The sequence below is a fragment of the Balaenoptera ricei genome, chromosome 19 (assembly GCF_028023285.1).
Source record: "Balaenoptera ricei isolate mBalRic1 chromosome 19, mBalRic1.hap2, whole genome shotgun sequence".
NCBI classification, from domain to species: domain Eukaryota; kingdom Metazoa; phylum Chordata; class Mammalia; order Artiodactyla; family Balaenopteridae; genus Balaenoptera; species Balaenoptera ricei.
Genome location: NC_082657.1, coordinates 56,778,115 through 56,795,064, shown reverse-complemented (window position 1 = coordinate 56,795,064; position 16,950 = coordinate 56,778,115). Strand labels below are relative to the sequence as shown.

General features: G+C 44.3%; 1 protein-coding gene across 7 annotated transcripts in view; it reads right to left on the bottom strand.

The window, feature by feature from the left end:
* Nucleotides 1-8,717, bottom strand: part of GAN (gigaxonin) — an 80,900-nt gene extending 72,183 nt beyond the window's left edge. For all 7 annotated transcript variants that reach the window (XR_009499007.1, XR_009499008.1, XR_009499010.1 and 4 more), the window contains exon 1: nt 8,406-8,717. Coding sequence is in view for 1 of the 7 variants with exons in the window: in XM_059904472.1 (XP_059760455.1) it covers nt 8,406-8,572 (167 nt within the window). In the remaining 6 variants the exon portion in view is untranslated. The remainder of the gene's footprint in view (nt 1-8,405) is intronic.
* Between the last annotated feature and the right edge of the window lie 8,233 nt (nt 8,718-16,950).

Sequence of the window (16,950 nt, the reverse complement as noted above, 5' to 3'; positions counted from 1 at the left end):
ACGGTATTTGTTTTTCTCTTTCTGACTTCACTCTGTATGACAGACTCTAGGTCCACATCCACCTCACTACAAATAACTCAATTTCATTTCTTTTTATGGCTGAGTAATATTCCATTGTATATATGTGCCGCATCTTAATTATACTTTTTAGAGCAGACTTTCAGAAGCGACTACTCCAAAAATAAAGTCAATCTCTTCTTTTCCCATTCTTGAAATTCTGGTACTACCACACTACACAGTACAGTAGTGAAAAATTAAGTGAACGTCAAAGATAATTTAAAAACTGTTAGCTTTATGTTTCTTTCCTTTACTGGCCCCACAGGTGGAAAAAATAAGTTGAGTGATTTTGATCTCCATGTGCTCAGTCTCAGTTTTGACAGTGTGTGTGGGAGATCATTGAATATACACTCAAATGGCAGCCAGCACACAAGAAAGACAATGGAGCCTGGGAAGGTGTAACACTCTGCAAACCATGAAATGCAAACTCCTGCCCGTCTCCCCCCAGCACCCAGCTGTTGCTGATACCCAGTGTCTCCGGTGTATTTGCTGAAGGAATGATTAATCTTAATTAGTCAACACTAGTTATATAAGGTCCCTTGACAGGGAACTCTGTGATGAATTAATACATGACACATTTCAACGACTTATGACAATACTAATTCTTGAACTGTACTTTATTATTGGTGAGCACAATCCCACAAGCATATGGGTTAAGGTGGTGATGACATTTCTAAAGAATGTACCAACAGCGTGTCAATGGTGCACATTTTCATAATCCCCTTTCCTATCAATAGGAAAAAAGACGGTAAGGAAAGGAAACAGAGCATGTATTTTGCTCCTGCTCCACTGCAGGAGGTGAGAGAAATGAGAATTTCGCTCCCTCTCGGCCAGCAACAGGGATTCTCCCTTTTGGGCAAGGAACAAAGTTGGTAGCTCTGCTCATACAAGTAGCAGTGTTAAGAAGTCAGGCAGGAAAATAAACAGACAAACCAACCAACCAACAACACCTGAAAGAAGTCTCTAATTTGTGAGGTAAGTCTGAACTTCCCATACCAGCTTCAGCACAGGAGGAAAAGCTGGACGGAGGTGGGAAACTCTTCCCTTAACTAACCAAATGGAATATTCAAGAAGACCCTGGGTTCTGCTGGCCTCCAATTCCATCCCTGAAGCAGAAGTGGGCTCCGGCGAGGAAAGAATAGAAATCAGTGATCAATGACCTTTCTTTCTAAGGATTCCCATGGCTTTTCCCAATCCCACCTTTCTCACACCGCCGGCCACTCCCGGTGAATGTGCTCTAAGTGTTAGAAGAGACTCATCCCAACCTCACACCCTAAATATGCGGTTTCCTCCAATTCAGGGACGGACTGATATAAACAATTTCAGTGACAAAAGTCTGAAAATATTTTGAACTCAACAATACTAGACAATTTACAATTATTCAGAGGCATAGGCAACTGGTTACTGATGAATGCGAATATGACTATAAAACTATGTTTTACCATATTTCTACTCATCTTATCGTGTTAACATAAAAATCACAAGTGTCAAATGGTCTTTAAAATTGCTCCTAAAAAGATACCAAAATACTTAGTAGTTGAGAGAATCACAAAATACTTATGAACAAAAATGTACATTTAAGGTTCTATATCCACTAGTACATTAACTCTAAAAAGAAAAATGAAGGACACTGTATTGGTCTATATCCCATTATAACAGTCTGGTTTTAAAAACCAGTCTTGCCCACTTCCACTTGATATGTGCTGCCTCTCAAAGCTTTACTGCCTGAAGGCTAACTGTTTTATCTAACAAAATATTTCACCAAGATCTTATTTTTCCCTAAGTATTCTATTTTTCTAAAACTCTCTGAAAAGAAGAAAAAAAATTATAATTTACTCCCACAGAGAAATGGAAGCAGCAAACATTAGACCATCATTCTGTGGTGAAGACATTCTTTGGCAACACTTAGGAAAACGACTTCAGTCTCTGCTCTTCTGAGCACGGGGGTCAAGAACTCCAGCTGAGTGACAGAGGACATTTAGATGGACACACGACCTTTACCCTCTATAGAGCTACAGCTGCCATCTTTGATCTCCTTCCTTCTCTGGACTCATCATGTCTTAGGAGGCAGAGGACCCATGGGAAGCACTCAAATTCAAGGCTGCAACCCTAACCTGCCAACTGTCACACCCACACCCCCACACCTCCACCCTTAACCTAGGATTCCAACTTAAAAATTATGCATTTGCACAAAATGATAGATTTGTATCCTTCTGAAGGATGAAGCCAAACAACTCCTTATTTGTCCTAATTATGTTTTCTTTATGGATTATAAATAGATTTTAAGCCTCACTTTGATATCATGAGACAGACTGATTAACAGTGTAAACAACGGATAAGGCGGTTTTATAATCTGGATGCTTAGTCTCTATTATCCAAATCTAAATCCAAGGAACCAAACTTTCTATGTGGAAAAGCACTTTGCTTGACTCTCTAAATTATATAATAAAAATTACTTTAAGAACACTGAAGAGGACTTGCAGAGGAAAATACACACTGGAAGAAGAGGTAGAAGTCAAAGGGCATAGGTAAAAGAGGGAGAACTTATCAGTTGGTATTCAGTGGAGCTAGGATTTACTTCTATCACATTACTATTACTCAAAATGACAACCCTCGGGAAAGTTCTACAATAAATCTAAGCATTCAACACTTCACTTTATGTTAGATTCACTAGTCTAACAAGAATTTTATTGATTTGTTTCATCGTTTGAAACCTTCCGAGAACCTGTCCAGAATTAGAGCATTCACTGCTACTAAGAGTGGCAACCGCTGCCTTGTACAAATAAACACATATATTCCAGCTAAAATAAGTAATCTATGTTAAACTTAGAGCTCCAATTCACAAGCTCTTAGTTTCCTTAGAAGCCCAGAGAAAACACTTCTTTGATCTTCTGAAAGAGAACATACTTTAATATTGGTTTTGAAAAACTCACGTTAAGAAAAGGGTTTAATCAAATATGACTGCAAATACTAAAGAGAAGGAGGGGGAGGGGGAGGGGGAAAGGGAAGGGGAGGAGGGGGAGGAGGAGGGGGAGGGGAGGGAAAGGGGGAAAGGGAAGGGGAGGAGGGGGGCAGGAGGAGGAGAAGAAGGATGGAGATGATCATTTTGAACCATGGGACTGTAAGCCCTTCAGGACAGATTTCATCTTTTTAAGCAGTTGTAAGGGATGCCTTATAGTAGGTGGATAAAAGCAAACAAGCCTAGATCCATCAAAAGATATTCAGGCCCAATGTATTTCCCATCACCATCAGAGGATAGCAAGCGGTAGGTACAGTTGATTTGATCTGAAGACTGCTCAGGATTCAGCAAGAGTCTCAGAACCTGGAGCTTCTAGCTGAACCCTTGAGAACTAAGAAACTTAACAGGTTACAATCGCTATACAAAACCCTTATGACAATCATTCATGAGCTGCTATATACACAGGTGACTATGAACTCAGAACACAAGTGAAAGAAAAGGGACTTGGGGGCTGACAGCTTGCTCTGCACATAGCAGACAACACTAGTGGACTTTAGTGCTCATAAAATACAGGGCAGATTTCAAGTACCCAAAGAAAGGATGATAACAATTTCTACATCACCATGAAACTTGGACTCCTACAGAGATCGTATTAGTCTCCTTAAGAAGTTTCATCAGCATCATCTATGAGTCAAATTTTAGATTTAAATGGCAAGACAGGCTCATCAATAATTAGGCCTTGGAAAGCATCCAGATTAACAGCATAAAATAAATGCTTGTTACAAAACAGCTCTACAGGGCTGGATTTATATAGCAGAATACCCAACCAAGTCCTGTGCGACAGGGCAAAGGAAAGGCTTTAACATCAATGTGCAGCAAAACTTTAGATGATACAATAAAGCTGTAAAAACAGAAACAGACTCCCTCCCCACAACACAGACATGCCAAGCGGACCGAAAACAGCACGGAGCCCAATCAACCTCACTTCACAGATGAGAAGACTAAGGCCCAGAAAAGTTGTCCAAGATGATCCAGGCTGGATTCTAGGCCCAATGTCTCCACTCCACCCTCACTAGACCAGCTTTCTCTCAAAAAACAGGGACAAAAACTGCCATTCTTATTGTTGGCTAACTCATCAAAGGATCCCAAAATCTTGGGAATCTTTCTTTCCTTTACTCTCCAGGACTAAAAGCTAAACAAACTCATGTTCCAACAGATTCCCTAGAAAAACCAAAATTCCCAAAAGTGGATACGGGACTGGAACCTGTACAGAGCCACTATAATGCCACTGCAGAATCACACGGCAATTCACTGCCAAATCCCTTCACATACATTACCCCCCAAGAACCACAGCTCACGAAAGAGAGGAGTCTGAACTCCACATCAGATCAAGGGAATTGTGCCAGAATGAGAAGAGCCTCAGACATGAAGCAAAGCAAACTTTGCAATATTCAAGAGAAAAGGAAATTTCCTGTAAGTCTCAGGGAACCTTTCCCAGAAGGTCTCAGGGTTGCTGAGAAAGGAAAGGGTTGCTGTGGGCTGTTGTTATAGCTATGAATTCAATGTCATCATTCTTAAAGGTCGTCAGCTACATTTAGATTTTGTTTTCCCAACAAACCAAAGGAAAAATGTCATTCAGGATCATGAGAAAATGCTGGGCAGAGGGCATGCTGGGAAAGTAGCATCCCACTTACTGGGGCGAGTGATGAACTATGGAAGCTCCTGCCTATCCTCCCCGAAGCATTTGAATCTTAGGCTGCGTGACACATACCCTACACAATCTTCTTTCAGGTTATCACTGGGGTTTTGTGGCCGAACTTGGTTTTTTTCTGGCTTTTTCCTTTTATACTGAAAGTGTTTCTAGGGCAGTATGATTGCTAAGACGATCCGGAGGAAAAACAAATGTTAAGCCAAAGATAAAGCACAGGAAAAGAGTAAACCAGTAAGGCTAAAAGACTTCTATATTAAGTAGAAAGTATGCCAAGTTAGTTGCTTTAATTCCTAGTGCAACAGTGTTGGATTGGTTCCCTTGGTTGATGATACAGAAGCAATATATAACATTGTTTCTAAACTGCACAACTTCAGACCCCTATGACAGTTACTAAAACCAGGCTAACTGAAGACATTAAACAAAACTCAGATTTTTATAAAACTTCAGAGACTACCAAACTTTTGAACTCCCAATCCATATACTAATGACATCACAGACCTAAATGCTTAAGCTTCAAAAGGGAAAGTGAGAAACATCAAGTTCTAGAACATACAAACTCATTTTGTTTCAACAGAATTCTTTAAGTTCCATTCAAACAAAACAGAGATGTTATAAAAGCCCAACATCATTGGTATCAAAAATTAAAGTTTGTTTCTAAGTAGTAACATGAATTAGTCATATTACTTTGAAGTAGCCTTGAGATTGATAATTTTAAAAGAACCCCAAGAACAAATATACCACTTCAACAGTCAAATAAAGTTACAGCAATTAGTCACTGAAAAAACACATATTGACTAATTCATATTTATCTGTAAAATGTCAAAAATATCTGCCCTGCCTACTGTACAAGATGGTTGAAAATGAAAATCAAAGTGAGACAGCATGTGAAAGTACTTAATAAGCACGTAAATCATAACATATTGTGTAAACTCTACCGCTTACTGACTTGCAAAGAATAGTTACATGCGAGTAATGCTGTAACTTGGTATGGTAAACGAGTAGGAGACTAGGTGTCATTAACCTGGAGTCTAATCCTAGTTCATCCATTAAATGCTAATAACCTCATTGTAATACAGATCACTAATGCCCACCGAGCACCACTTCTTTATCTGGAAAGTAAAAGAATTGGATTAGAGGAGTCTGAAGTCCCTTTTGGCTCTGCTACTACGATTAGTAATATTTCACATCTAAATTACTGCTAGCAGGACTTCCCTGGTGGTCCAGCGGTAAAGAATCCGCCTTACAATGCAGGGGACGCGGGTTCGAGCCCTGGTCGGGGGAACTAAGATCCCACATGCCGTGGGGCAACCAAGCCCGCGCGCCACAACTACTGAGCTCGCGCGTCTCAACTAGAGAGCCCACGCGCCCTGGAGGCTGCGCGCCACTAGAGAGAGAAAAACCCGCAGGCCACAACTAGAGAGAAGCCCATGCACCGCAACGAAGAGCCCACGCCGCAACGAAAGATCCCGCGTACCCCAACAAAGATCCCGCGTGCCGCAACTAAGACCCGACGTAGCCAAGAATAAAATAAAATAAATAAATAATAAATAAATCTTTAAAAAAAAAAACTAAAAATAAAAAAAAATTACTGTTAGTCTAAATAACATTTCACATTACTAAATATTCTCATACGTGCCACCATATCACAAGCGGATGCCCCACCTTTCCTAATTCAGCAGATATAGCAGTGATACCACTACCTTCGGAAACCTGTGTGCAGACCTGGGAGCGGCTCAAAGCACTATTACCTACTTCTTCACAGTGTGGGTCAAAGATTAAATGAGATGAAGATGCATTTTATCCCTCATTTATCAGACTAGTGAGCTGAAGCCAAGAAGAAGTCATCTACGGACAACTCACTGAAGAGTGAAAGCTGGGAGCAGAAAGCAGGTGCAGGGCTCTTCTCAATCAGGGACAACTGAGCATCTGAAATGGAAACGCACCAGGGCTGGTCCTCTCATGTCCAATCTTCTGTGGCATAAAGGAAGGCAGTCCCTGCTTCAACCCATCTGCTAACCAGTAGGCACTGGTCTTTCTGTGTGCCAGGGATACGGTAATGAACAAAAGGAAAGTCCCTGGCCTCTTGGAGCTTACACTGTGGGTGGGGAAGATCCACAGAGTAAATGAGTAAAATACAGGGTATATTATAGTGGCAAGTGCTATGGAGAAAAATGAACCACGGAAAGGGAATAGAGAGCATGTATTTGGTGATTTGCAATTTTCTTTTAAGCCAGCTGGATGTCTCTTACAGAACTAGAATAATACATCTAAAGTGGTTTTCCTAAGCATTTCCCCAAACAGGGAATACTTTGGATACAGGGAAGACGCTGGCCTGCTGATGCCAATTTTATATTGACTGCTCAAAGCTCTGAACTGCCAGCTATGAGATATCTGTCATGTTGGCAATCTAAATCCACACTAATGACAACTCACCCCAACTCCACCTTTAAATCCACAAAGAAAGAGTGCAAGTGGATTTAAGAAAGAGAGCCAGGAGGAGCCAGAAGTTACCAGAGCACTTGAACTGCTTCTGACTTAGCACAAATGTCTGCCAATACAAAGGTTAAAATGCAGTTTGTGTGCCGAGTTCTGCTAGGACAATGCACTAAGAATGCAGCGCACATCATTTTGCGTTTTCTGACCTGTCAATTCTAGTGACATTCTCTACTATTAGTCTATATTTAACCAGCTTACTAGGCAGTTTCTCCAGCTTCTAGCATTTTCTTTTCTTTTATTAAAAGAGTAACCCAGTTTGCAAGAAAGTTGCTGTAACATAACAGCCCCCTCAAGATGTGACACACTTGTATGAGCACTGTCCTATCAACCTTTAAATTCACCTCGTTAGCTGAGCTGGCAAACCAGGTTACGCTTTGTTTTAAAATGCCTTCTCCAAGTCGCTAAAATCTCATGGTCCTCGGGTTGTAACAGCATCCTGAGAATTACAGTAAGTCTTTTAAAATGTGCTACAGCTTACTTTAACGTCTATAACGCACTACCCTTCTTTTTAAAAGAAGTTCCCACAAAGGGTGGAAAGTCACTTCTGCGAAGAACTTGGGGCTGGTGGGGGGGGCGGTGTCGGATCGTCCATCCTAAGAAAAAGATCCGATAGGGTTTTCCTTCTGCCCACACCCGGAGAGGTGTTTATTTGGCTTCTCCGCGGGAGGGGCGCTCCCTGGCCGCTTTCGCGGCGCTGGACCCGGCCCACTGTGCGTCGATTTGGAGGCGAACGGCCGGCAAACTTCAGCCGGGATCCGCGGGCTGGGCCGGGGCGAAGGGGCAGCTCTTCCTGGGCGCCGCCCAGCCCTGCTCGCGGTCGCGGGGCCGGGTCCGGCCCAGGACGGCGTCTGGGGGCCTCCGGGGTTCTGAGGCCCCGGCCAGCGCCGGGCGGTGGGAACCCGAGGAGGGAGGGCGGGGGGACTGCGGTCCGGCGTCAACTCCAGGGGGAGTGGGGTCCGGTGGGGGGCACGGGCCCGGCCCGGCCGAAGCCATAGGGGCTGTCCTGCGGGGAGGCAGTGAGTGGGGCCCGGCCGGGGTGTCTGCCGGGAGGGACGCCGCGCTAAGCGGTGACCAGAGGGACCCCAGCGGCTGGGGGGTGGGGACCAGGGGCTCCGGGGACACGCCCGGCTCGCCCCGCCCCCGGGCTCCGGGCAGCGCGGGCCCGCCCGGCCCCCTCCTCACCTGATGTACGGGCTGGCAGCCGCCAGGATGTTCTTCTGCACCGGTATCTCCTCCCCGTCGAGGACCAGGTGCGCGTCGCAGAAGCGGGACTCCTCGCGGAAAGAGCTGAGCGCTCGCAGTAGGCGCGTGGCGTGCTGAGGATCTGACACGGCGCTACCCTCGGCCATCACGGCGCCCGCTCCTCAGCCCGCCGGTCGGGCTCCGGACGCCGCCCAAACGGATGCCTCGAGCCGCCCGCGTCCAGCGCGCGCCCAGTCTGCACAGCCCGCTCGCGCCCGTCTGCCCGGCCCGGCTCTCAGCGCTGCGAGCAAAATCGGGAGCCTCCGGAACGCGCCTGCGCCGTGCGCCGCGCGAGAGTCCGGCGCCTTTAAGGAGCCGCGGTGTTGCGTCATTTCTGCGCGACGCCCCCCGCGCCCTTGTGCCCTCCCTCTCCCCCGGCGTCGCCGGAGGCTGCCAATCCGAAGCCTCGTTCCTCCTACTGAGCTGCCGGTCCCCGAACGGGCGCTGCCGGGCGCGGTCCGCCGCTGAGAGCGATCGCTGCAGCGATGGAGGGGTGTGCGGGCGGGCTGGCACTCGGTGGTTGAGCCCGTGGCCTCTGGCGCCGTGAGTCTGAATTCGAGTCTCGGCTCTTCCACTCACTAGCTGTGTTACCATGGGTAAGGTGCCCATCCTTAATTTGTCCGTCTGCAAAATGAAGATGATATCTTAGTGTTGTTGCGGATTCATGTGAGATAACGCATGTAAGCGAGGGCGCAGTAGGTGTAGCTTTCATTATTTACGAGAGAAAAGGCGCTTCCCAGGTAAGAGCACAGAGACCCGAGAAAGCAGGCCCTGAAAAGAGCGTTTGGGTTGCGAGCGAGGGAGGAGATGGAGCAGAAGCAGGGCCTCCTTAGCAGTGGTAAGGAAGTTGGTCTTGATCCCGTAGGTGTTAGAAACCATGAGAGGGTTTTTAGCAGGTCGTTTCACGAAGATCACTCAGCTGCTGCATGGAGAACTGGGGGTGGCGGGGGCGGGAGGGTGCCAAAGGCAGAAAAGTTCTTAAATATTGCCGTACTTGAGGGAAGGGAACGGTGGCCTGGATGGAAGGGTGATGATGGAGGTGGACAGTAGTGGATGGCTTTAAAAGAATAGGCAGAATTAGAAGGGAAAGGGAGTCCAGGATAATGTTCTGGGTTGAGTAACTAATTGCATGATGTTGGTACATTTCAGAGAGAGAGAGAAACGCTGAAGGGGTGGAAGGTAGAGAGGCCAGATGTTCAGATGTGACCAGGCTCCCCACCCAGTGAAGATCAAGGTGGTGGGAGGAAGCAAATCTGGGGCAGCTTGGCCTGCAGAGCAAGCCCCATACTGTCTGAAGTTTCTGGGAAGGTTGCTAAGGGCACATGGGAATGTGGAATGTAGCCCCCGTTTTGTCCACACATTAGGGGCTCAACAAGCTTATAAGAAATTAGCAGTTTTACAAAGGCCAAGGACCGGAAGAATATGGTCAGTATTCCAGCTAAGGCAGGATGGGGTTTTCACTGGATCAGCTGAGGCTTTTCCTTCTGTCAACTCAAAGGCTCCAATAAAGTCTTGGATCTTTACCCTGAACCAGTCAAGGATTTGGGGTTACTGGTGGGAATCAGGGTATATAACTCTGGTGGAGTCAGTGGCAAAAGAATAGATTGGGAGAAGGATGTTACTAGCGGAAAGTCCAGACATTTCCAGCTCAGTATGATGGATGAAATGATTAAAATGTCTAGGATTGGCTTCGAAACAAAACAAAGGGATGGAGTGAAGTGGGTGGAGGTATAAATGAATCAAAAGTGGCTATGAGTTACTACTTTTAAAGCCGGGTCATGGGTACATGGAGATTCGTTGTACTTGTCTCTATATTTTTGTGTACGTTGTAAAATGTCATGATACAAAGTCAATAAGATAAGCAGCTGGAGCTTATTTTCTCCATGATACCTGCCCAGTATTCATGGGAGCAGTCAACACTTCTTGCTTGAAGTTACTGCTGTACTTTGAACGTTGCTCTGGCAGGAAAATTACTGTAAGGGGTTTATTTATCCATGTCACCTGCTAGCTTGTATATGCAAGCATCTCCATTTCTAGGTGCCAAGCTCACTGCCTGGCCCTATTAGTGCTCAGTAAATGTTGGATGGATGGAGGGATTTTAAAAATTGTGAACATCAGGCATTTAATAAATGTTTTCTGAATTGCAGTCTGTTTTCAGTTTGTGTTTGTCTTCTTTCTCAACTGGGTCGTTGTTGGAGTCAAAAATGATATATATGACAGAAAGAGTTCAAATCAAATACATGGGTGTTTGATAAACACTTACTGATCAATTACTTGGAATGTTGGTCTATTCTTCAAATGTCAGAGGTTCCAAAACAAAACAAAGAGCTCAAATAACAGAATCACCCTCAGGTAGCCAGTTTTCCCAGAATGGGAGTGTTGCCTTAGTTGAAGTAACTGGAGGTGAATGGGGATTAGTCAGGCAGGCTCTTCCTGGTAGAGGTAACCTTCTCTGGTGTTTTGACAGAAGGAAGGTATGGGAGGACCTGGGCAGAGGGTTGTAGACAGACCAGCATCAATCAGGGGAAAGGCAGTTGCTGGCTTGAGAGGTTCCCCTGTGCAACAGGCAGCAAATCGGCAGAAGATCTTTTAAATGCTCTCCATTCCACCCCCACTGTTTGCAATATTCCCCACCAACCACCTGCCTGAATCACTCATATTCATCCTTCAAAATCCAGCTCAGTGCCCTTCAGAGAACCTCCAACCTGTTTCTCAGGGCAGAGTCCCCATGCTATGCCATGGTCGTGCCTTCTGTGCTGCATTTAGCTCACTGCGCTGTAATTAACTGGTTTATACACGAGCTCCTCCAGGGTAGTAGCTGTGTTGCGTTTACATATTCCAAGAGACTTGCACAGTGCCTGGTGCTCAGTGGGTTATCCCTGAATGCTTCCCGTAATCTGTTAGAGGTGGCAAGTTGGTGAATGAGCCCAGGAGGCAGGATATAGCACAGTAGGGGCAGGTGGGACCACAGAGAGCTGAAGAACACACCCCCTGTGTCAGGTGGGAGGCTGCCCCTCACTTCCAGCTGATTGCTCCAGGGGATGAGGGCCCACGGGTGCCAAATCCAGCGATTTTTCAAGAGACCTGAAAATTCAGATTCACATGTCCAGTGTCCCAGTTTTTCAACATTAGCCACGAATTCCATCTGAGAAAAAAAGATGCAGCATGTGTCTGCAGACAGGATCTGGCTTCCATTCATTTCCAGAGGCAATCAGAAGACCATCTTGGTTTACTGAGAAGGGAGTTAACAATCAAAAGAATGCTAGATTCTCAATAAAAATGGTTGAGTTGAACTCAAGTGCCCCAGAAAACCGCATCTTGGTTCTGTAGGGAAGGAAGAGGGCCCAAGTGTGGGAGGAAGGACTTGTGGGGCAGCTGCTACCAGAGCCACTCCTGGTTAGACCGTGGACTGTTCTGCAGCCTTTCTTGATATTGCTCAAACCGAGCTACCTTGATATTGTTTATGGCCATCAGAGTGGTGTATTTAGTGTCATTGTTTCCCTACATTCCATAGATATCAGACATCAGCTGTTGTGAAATGTGTAATCTCAGAGATTCCATACAAGTTTCAGTCTCAGTGACTATACTCAGTCCCAGCAAGTTTCAGTCTCTGGTGACTATAACTATAGCCTCTTCAGAGGCTAAACAACCCCAGAGAAAGGATTCTTTTTTTCCTCTGAAGACTAAAAAGGATGTTTTCACAAGATACTAACAATAGTCATTCATTCAACAAATATTTATTAAGCACCTGCTATATGATACCCATTGCAGAGGCACTGATGGTGAAAACAGACATAGTTACCTCCATGGTATCATTGTAGGGACTTTTTATTCTCTTTGTGCTTTTCTGATCATGTATCATTTTACAGTCAGGAAAAAACAAGTTTCATTTGCAAAAAGAAAATACTTTGCTTCAAAAAATGAACCCTTAAAAGAAAGAAGAATCACCTTGGAGTTTGGGGTTTTATTTTAAAATAAATGTTAGAAAGAGGAATAAGAGTCCAGGAGAAGATAATGCAAGGAAAAAAATTAGTAGTTTGGAAGCGCTTTGGAAAATATTGCCTTCAGTGGATTCATTTTATTGAAGTGAAAACTGAAGCAAGATGATGAAGGACTCAGTCAAAGTCATACACGTGACCTAGTTGGGCAGAACAGACAGGCCCAGAGCTTCTGCCTTCCAGCCCTGTAAGCTTTTCCATTACACCAAGTTGACTCTTCATAAACATTAATTTGGTTGAGACAGTCTCTTCTGATTCATTGTAAGGCAGTCTTCAAATATTTTATTAGGTAAATCTGTCATTTGTCCAAATCTATATATAGCTCCTTTCTTTCCGAGAATCTGGGCTCTTCCAAATTGCTGAGTCAGAGAACATCTCAGTATTTATAACTCTTGAGAGTTGATTCTATATATTTACACAATATTCAGAGAAGTGTCTCAGAAACCAGTGAACTAATTAAGCTGTAATGAAGATAGTTTCTGTTTCTGTGCAAATCCATGTTGTATTCCCAGCACCTGGCACAGGGCCTGACACACAGTAGGTACTCAATAAATATTTGCTGAATGAATAAATGTTAATAAGTAGGGAGAACTGGGATTTTTCTATCCACAAGGGATTACTTCACTTGTTGTTTTCCACAGTACCCCCATGAACTCCAAGCTGGTCTATGCAACAGCAGGCTAACATCTCTGGTTGAAAATAAACTCCTGATTTTACCCCTTAAACCTAATCATTCCCCAAATAAAGTGGCAGCATCATTCATTTAACCAAGGACAGAGATTTCGGGACATTCTTGATCTTTTTTCTCATCCCCTTCATCCAATTCACCAGCAAATCCTGCAGCTCCTCCTACAGTCTGTGTCCTGAGTCCAGCCTCATCTCCTGACCCCCATCAGTACCACCTGAGTCCAGCCGCCAGTCAGCTCCCCCTGGACTCCTGCAATAGCCTCCTAGGCTGTGCTCCCTGTTCCTCTTGCCCCCTTATGAGTTCTTTCTCCCCGTAAGTTAATCAGATCAAGTTGCTTCCCAAAACAAAACCCTCCAATAGCTTCCCATCAAACTTAGGGGCAAAAAGTCCAAAGTAGAAAGCCCTGAGAGATGTGGCCTTGTACTTCCTCTGTGACCTCATTTCCTACCACTCTCCTCTCCCTCGATGTGCACTAACCAAACTGGCCTTCTTGCTGTTCCTTGGACAGGCCTCACATATGCCCACCCCAGGGCCTTTGCACTGGCTGATTTCTAAGCCTGGAAATGTCTTTCCTCATATTCTCAGACTTTGATCTTTCCTTCTGCATAGATCAGAGCTCAAATGTCAGCTCCTCAGAGAGGCCTTCACTTATCTCCCTGTATAATGAATGCTTCCCTCAACCTCCTTCATTTTTCCTCACTGCATTCAATGAGTACCTAAAATAATATATGTTTATTTGTGTATTGTGTGTCTCCTCTGATTATAAGTTTCATGAGGCCTGGCAGGAACTTCCTATTTTATTTATCACTGTATCACCAGCCTCTAAAACAATGCATGGAATATAATTGATACATAATAAATATAGACTTACTGAAAGAAAGAAACAGACTGAAGGAAGGGAGGAAGGGAGAAAATCTTCCTGGATCTTTTCGTCCCTTGCTGCCTAACCTGACCTTGCCAACATGGAGAAAGATGAATTATCAAGAGTGATTCAAAGGACATGAAACTTCCAAGCCTCAGAAGGTCACGATATAACAGCTCTGGGCAGAGGTCGCCCCAGTTACTTCTTTCAAACCAAGTCCTGTGCAAGAACCTTTATTTCCTCCTTCGAGCCACACCACTTTCCACTTTGTACTCTTTAAATTTAGTTTGGATATTGTATGTTGTTTATATACCCCAAAGCATGCAAAAGATACTCAATTTCTGTCCTCCCCCTAGAATTCTAGCCAATACGCTGCTGATTTATTCTGCAGCATTTATATCATGTAAGTAATTTGCCTGCTCCTTAGACCTGTTTTAACGTGAAGTCATTTGAATTCCTTTAAGTCATTGGATTTCCTCACTACCTCCCCACGGGGTCTCTTTCTCCTATTCTTGGAGGCTCTGGGTTAATTACTCCACGTCTTCAGTTTCTCCCTCTGTAAAACTAGCATAATCGTAGTAACTTCCCAGAGCGGTTGTGAGGATTAAATGAGATGATACTAGTGAAGCACTGACAAGAAGGTCTGGCACATAATAGGTGCTCAGCAAGTGCTAAGTGTTTTTATGTTTATGATCGCTATCATCACCACAGTCATCCTCCTGGTTTTTAATGGCATTTTTCCCAGCTCACGAATTGTTAGCTTCTGGTTGACTTTCAAGTCAAAAATCTAGTCTCTTCACCTCTACAGTCCGGGCTCCACCAGCTACCTCCTCTCGGGTCTGGCTTGACAACTTCACGTCTCACTTCTCCCTGATGTAAATGCTGGACTGTAGTGAACTTCATCTATTTTCTGACTCCATCTGCCATTTTCCCTTCCTATTCCAGCTCTTTAAACATCCCTATTCTGCTTTTTATTTCATGCTCCATGTGTTTAATTTGATTTTTTAACCTTTAAATTCATTCTTATATTTTCGGAAATATGTTAGACATCTTTGCCTAGCAAGGTTTGAAACTAATTAACACTTTAATATATTTATTATCTTGGAAAAACATCTTGATTGAGCTATAACATAAAGTGTACGGCTCAATGAATTGTTCCATGTGGATACACCTGTGAACTCACCAGCCGGATCAAGATAAAGAACATTCCCAGTAACCCAGAAGGTTCCCTCAGTGTTTCCAGTTAGTACCTCCCACAGGAAACCACTGTTCTGACTTCTATCACTATTGATTGGTTTTTCCTGTTCTTGAACCTTTGCGTTTGGCATATTTCACTCCATACAGTGTCTTTGAAATTCTTCCATTTGTTACTTTGAAATTCTTCCATTTGTTATTTGTAGCAATAGTTGGTTCTTTATTACTGTGACTCTACCACTGCGTGAATATACCACCATTTATGTATCTGTTTCCCTGTTGGCAGATACTTGGACTGTATCCAGTTTGGGGCTATTACAATAAAGCTATTATGAACATTCTCGAACAAGTCTTTGTTTGGGTGGACACATGCGCTTTTTTCCCTTGTGGATGTGCCCGAGTTCAGTTGCCCGGTCATAGAAAAGGCATATGTTCAGCTTCAGCAAATACTGCCAGTTTTCCAAAGTGGTTGTACCAAACTACACTCCCACCAGTCGTCTATGAGAGTTCCAGTTGCTCCACATCCCTCAATAATGGGTGGTGTTTTCGTTTTAATTACACCCATTCTGGTGGGTGTGTAGTGGTATCTTGTTTTTTTAATTTGTATTTCCCTAATGAATAACAATGTTGAGCACCTTTTTATATGCTTTTTGATCACTTGTATCTTTTTTTAAGTGCTTGTTTAACCTTTGTTTCATTTTTAAAAATTGGGTTTTCAAATCGATTTTTTTAGGAGTTCTTTTATTATGTATATGGAACACAAATTTCTTCTCCCAACCTGTGGCTTCTGGAAGATCTTACAGAAAAACCCGAACGAACTTTTTGGCCAGCCCAATACTTTCCCCTTAGAACATCGGCATAGATTACATTCCCTACGTGCCATGATCCTGTCCTTCTCATCCTTCACTGGTCCCCCAAGTCCCTGTGCCTGACTCATGAGGTGTCCCACCATCTGGCCCACTCCTCTCTCCCCACCCTCACCTTCTAGACCCACACCGCCCTCCATTCCAGACCCTCTGCACAGACCCAGCTCTTCATCCTGCCACCTCTTCTCTCCTGCCTGGACTCCTTCTCCCATGACTTTGGTGCCTGAAAAACTGCTCGCCGCTCCAGCACCTCCTCTGTGAAGCCTCTCCTGGCTTCTTTCTGTCTCTTTGTGCCTTGAAATCTGCCTCTGGAACCAGATTGCTGGGTTCAAACCCTCCTTCTGTCCCTTTCCACCTCTGTGGCCCTGAGGTTTAAATGGCCTAAACCTCAGATTCCTCACTGGGAAAAATTGTGGTTCCTGCTATATATGGTTTTGTGCAAATAAATGAGATGATCCAGGTACAACTGTTTAGCAGTGTCTCGCACATAGTAAGTGCTCTTTAAATGTTTGATTTATAAAAAAAAAAAGTCAAAAATAGTCATACATCACACTAATGACATTTATCTGTTAACATATTGGTCTTTTCACTAGACTGGGTATTTCTTGCAATCAGAAGTCATTACCTTAACTTTTGGAGTTTGTGGAGTTCTTAGTGCAGTTTGCTGTGCAGGGAGCTTTAGGTCCATTACCCCAACAGATGTTTACAACAACCTGCAAGGTAAGTATTAGGATCTCCATGCCATGGGGTTACAAAACTGAGGCTCCAGCCCACATCCCTCAGCTGATTCATAGAGGAGCCAGGATTTTGACTCCCTGATTCACTGCAAAGTTTTTGAGCCATTCATTGGACATCCTTGCCTCTCCATGTGTCCCCA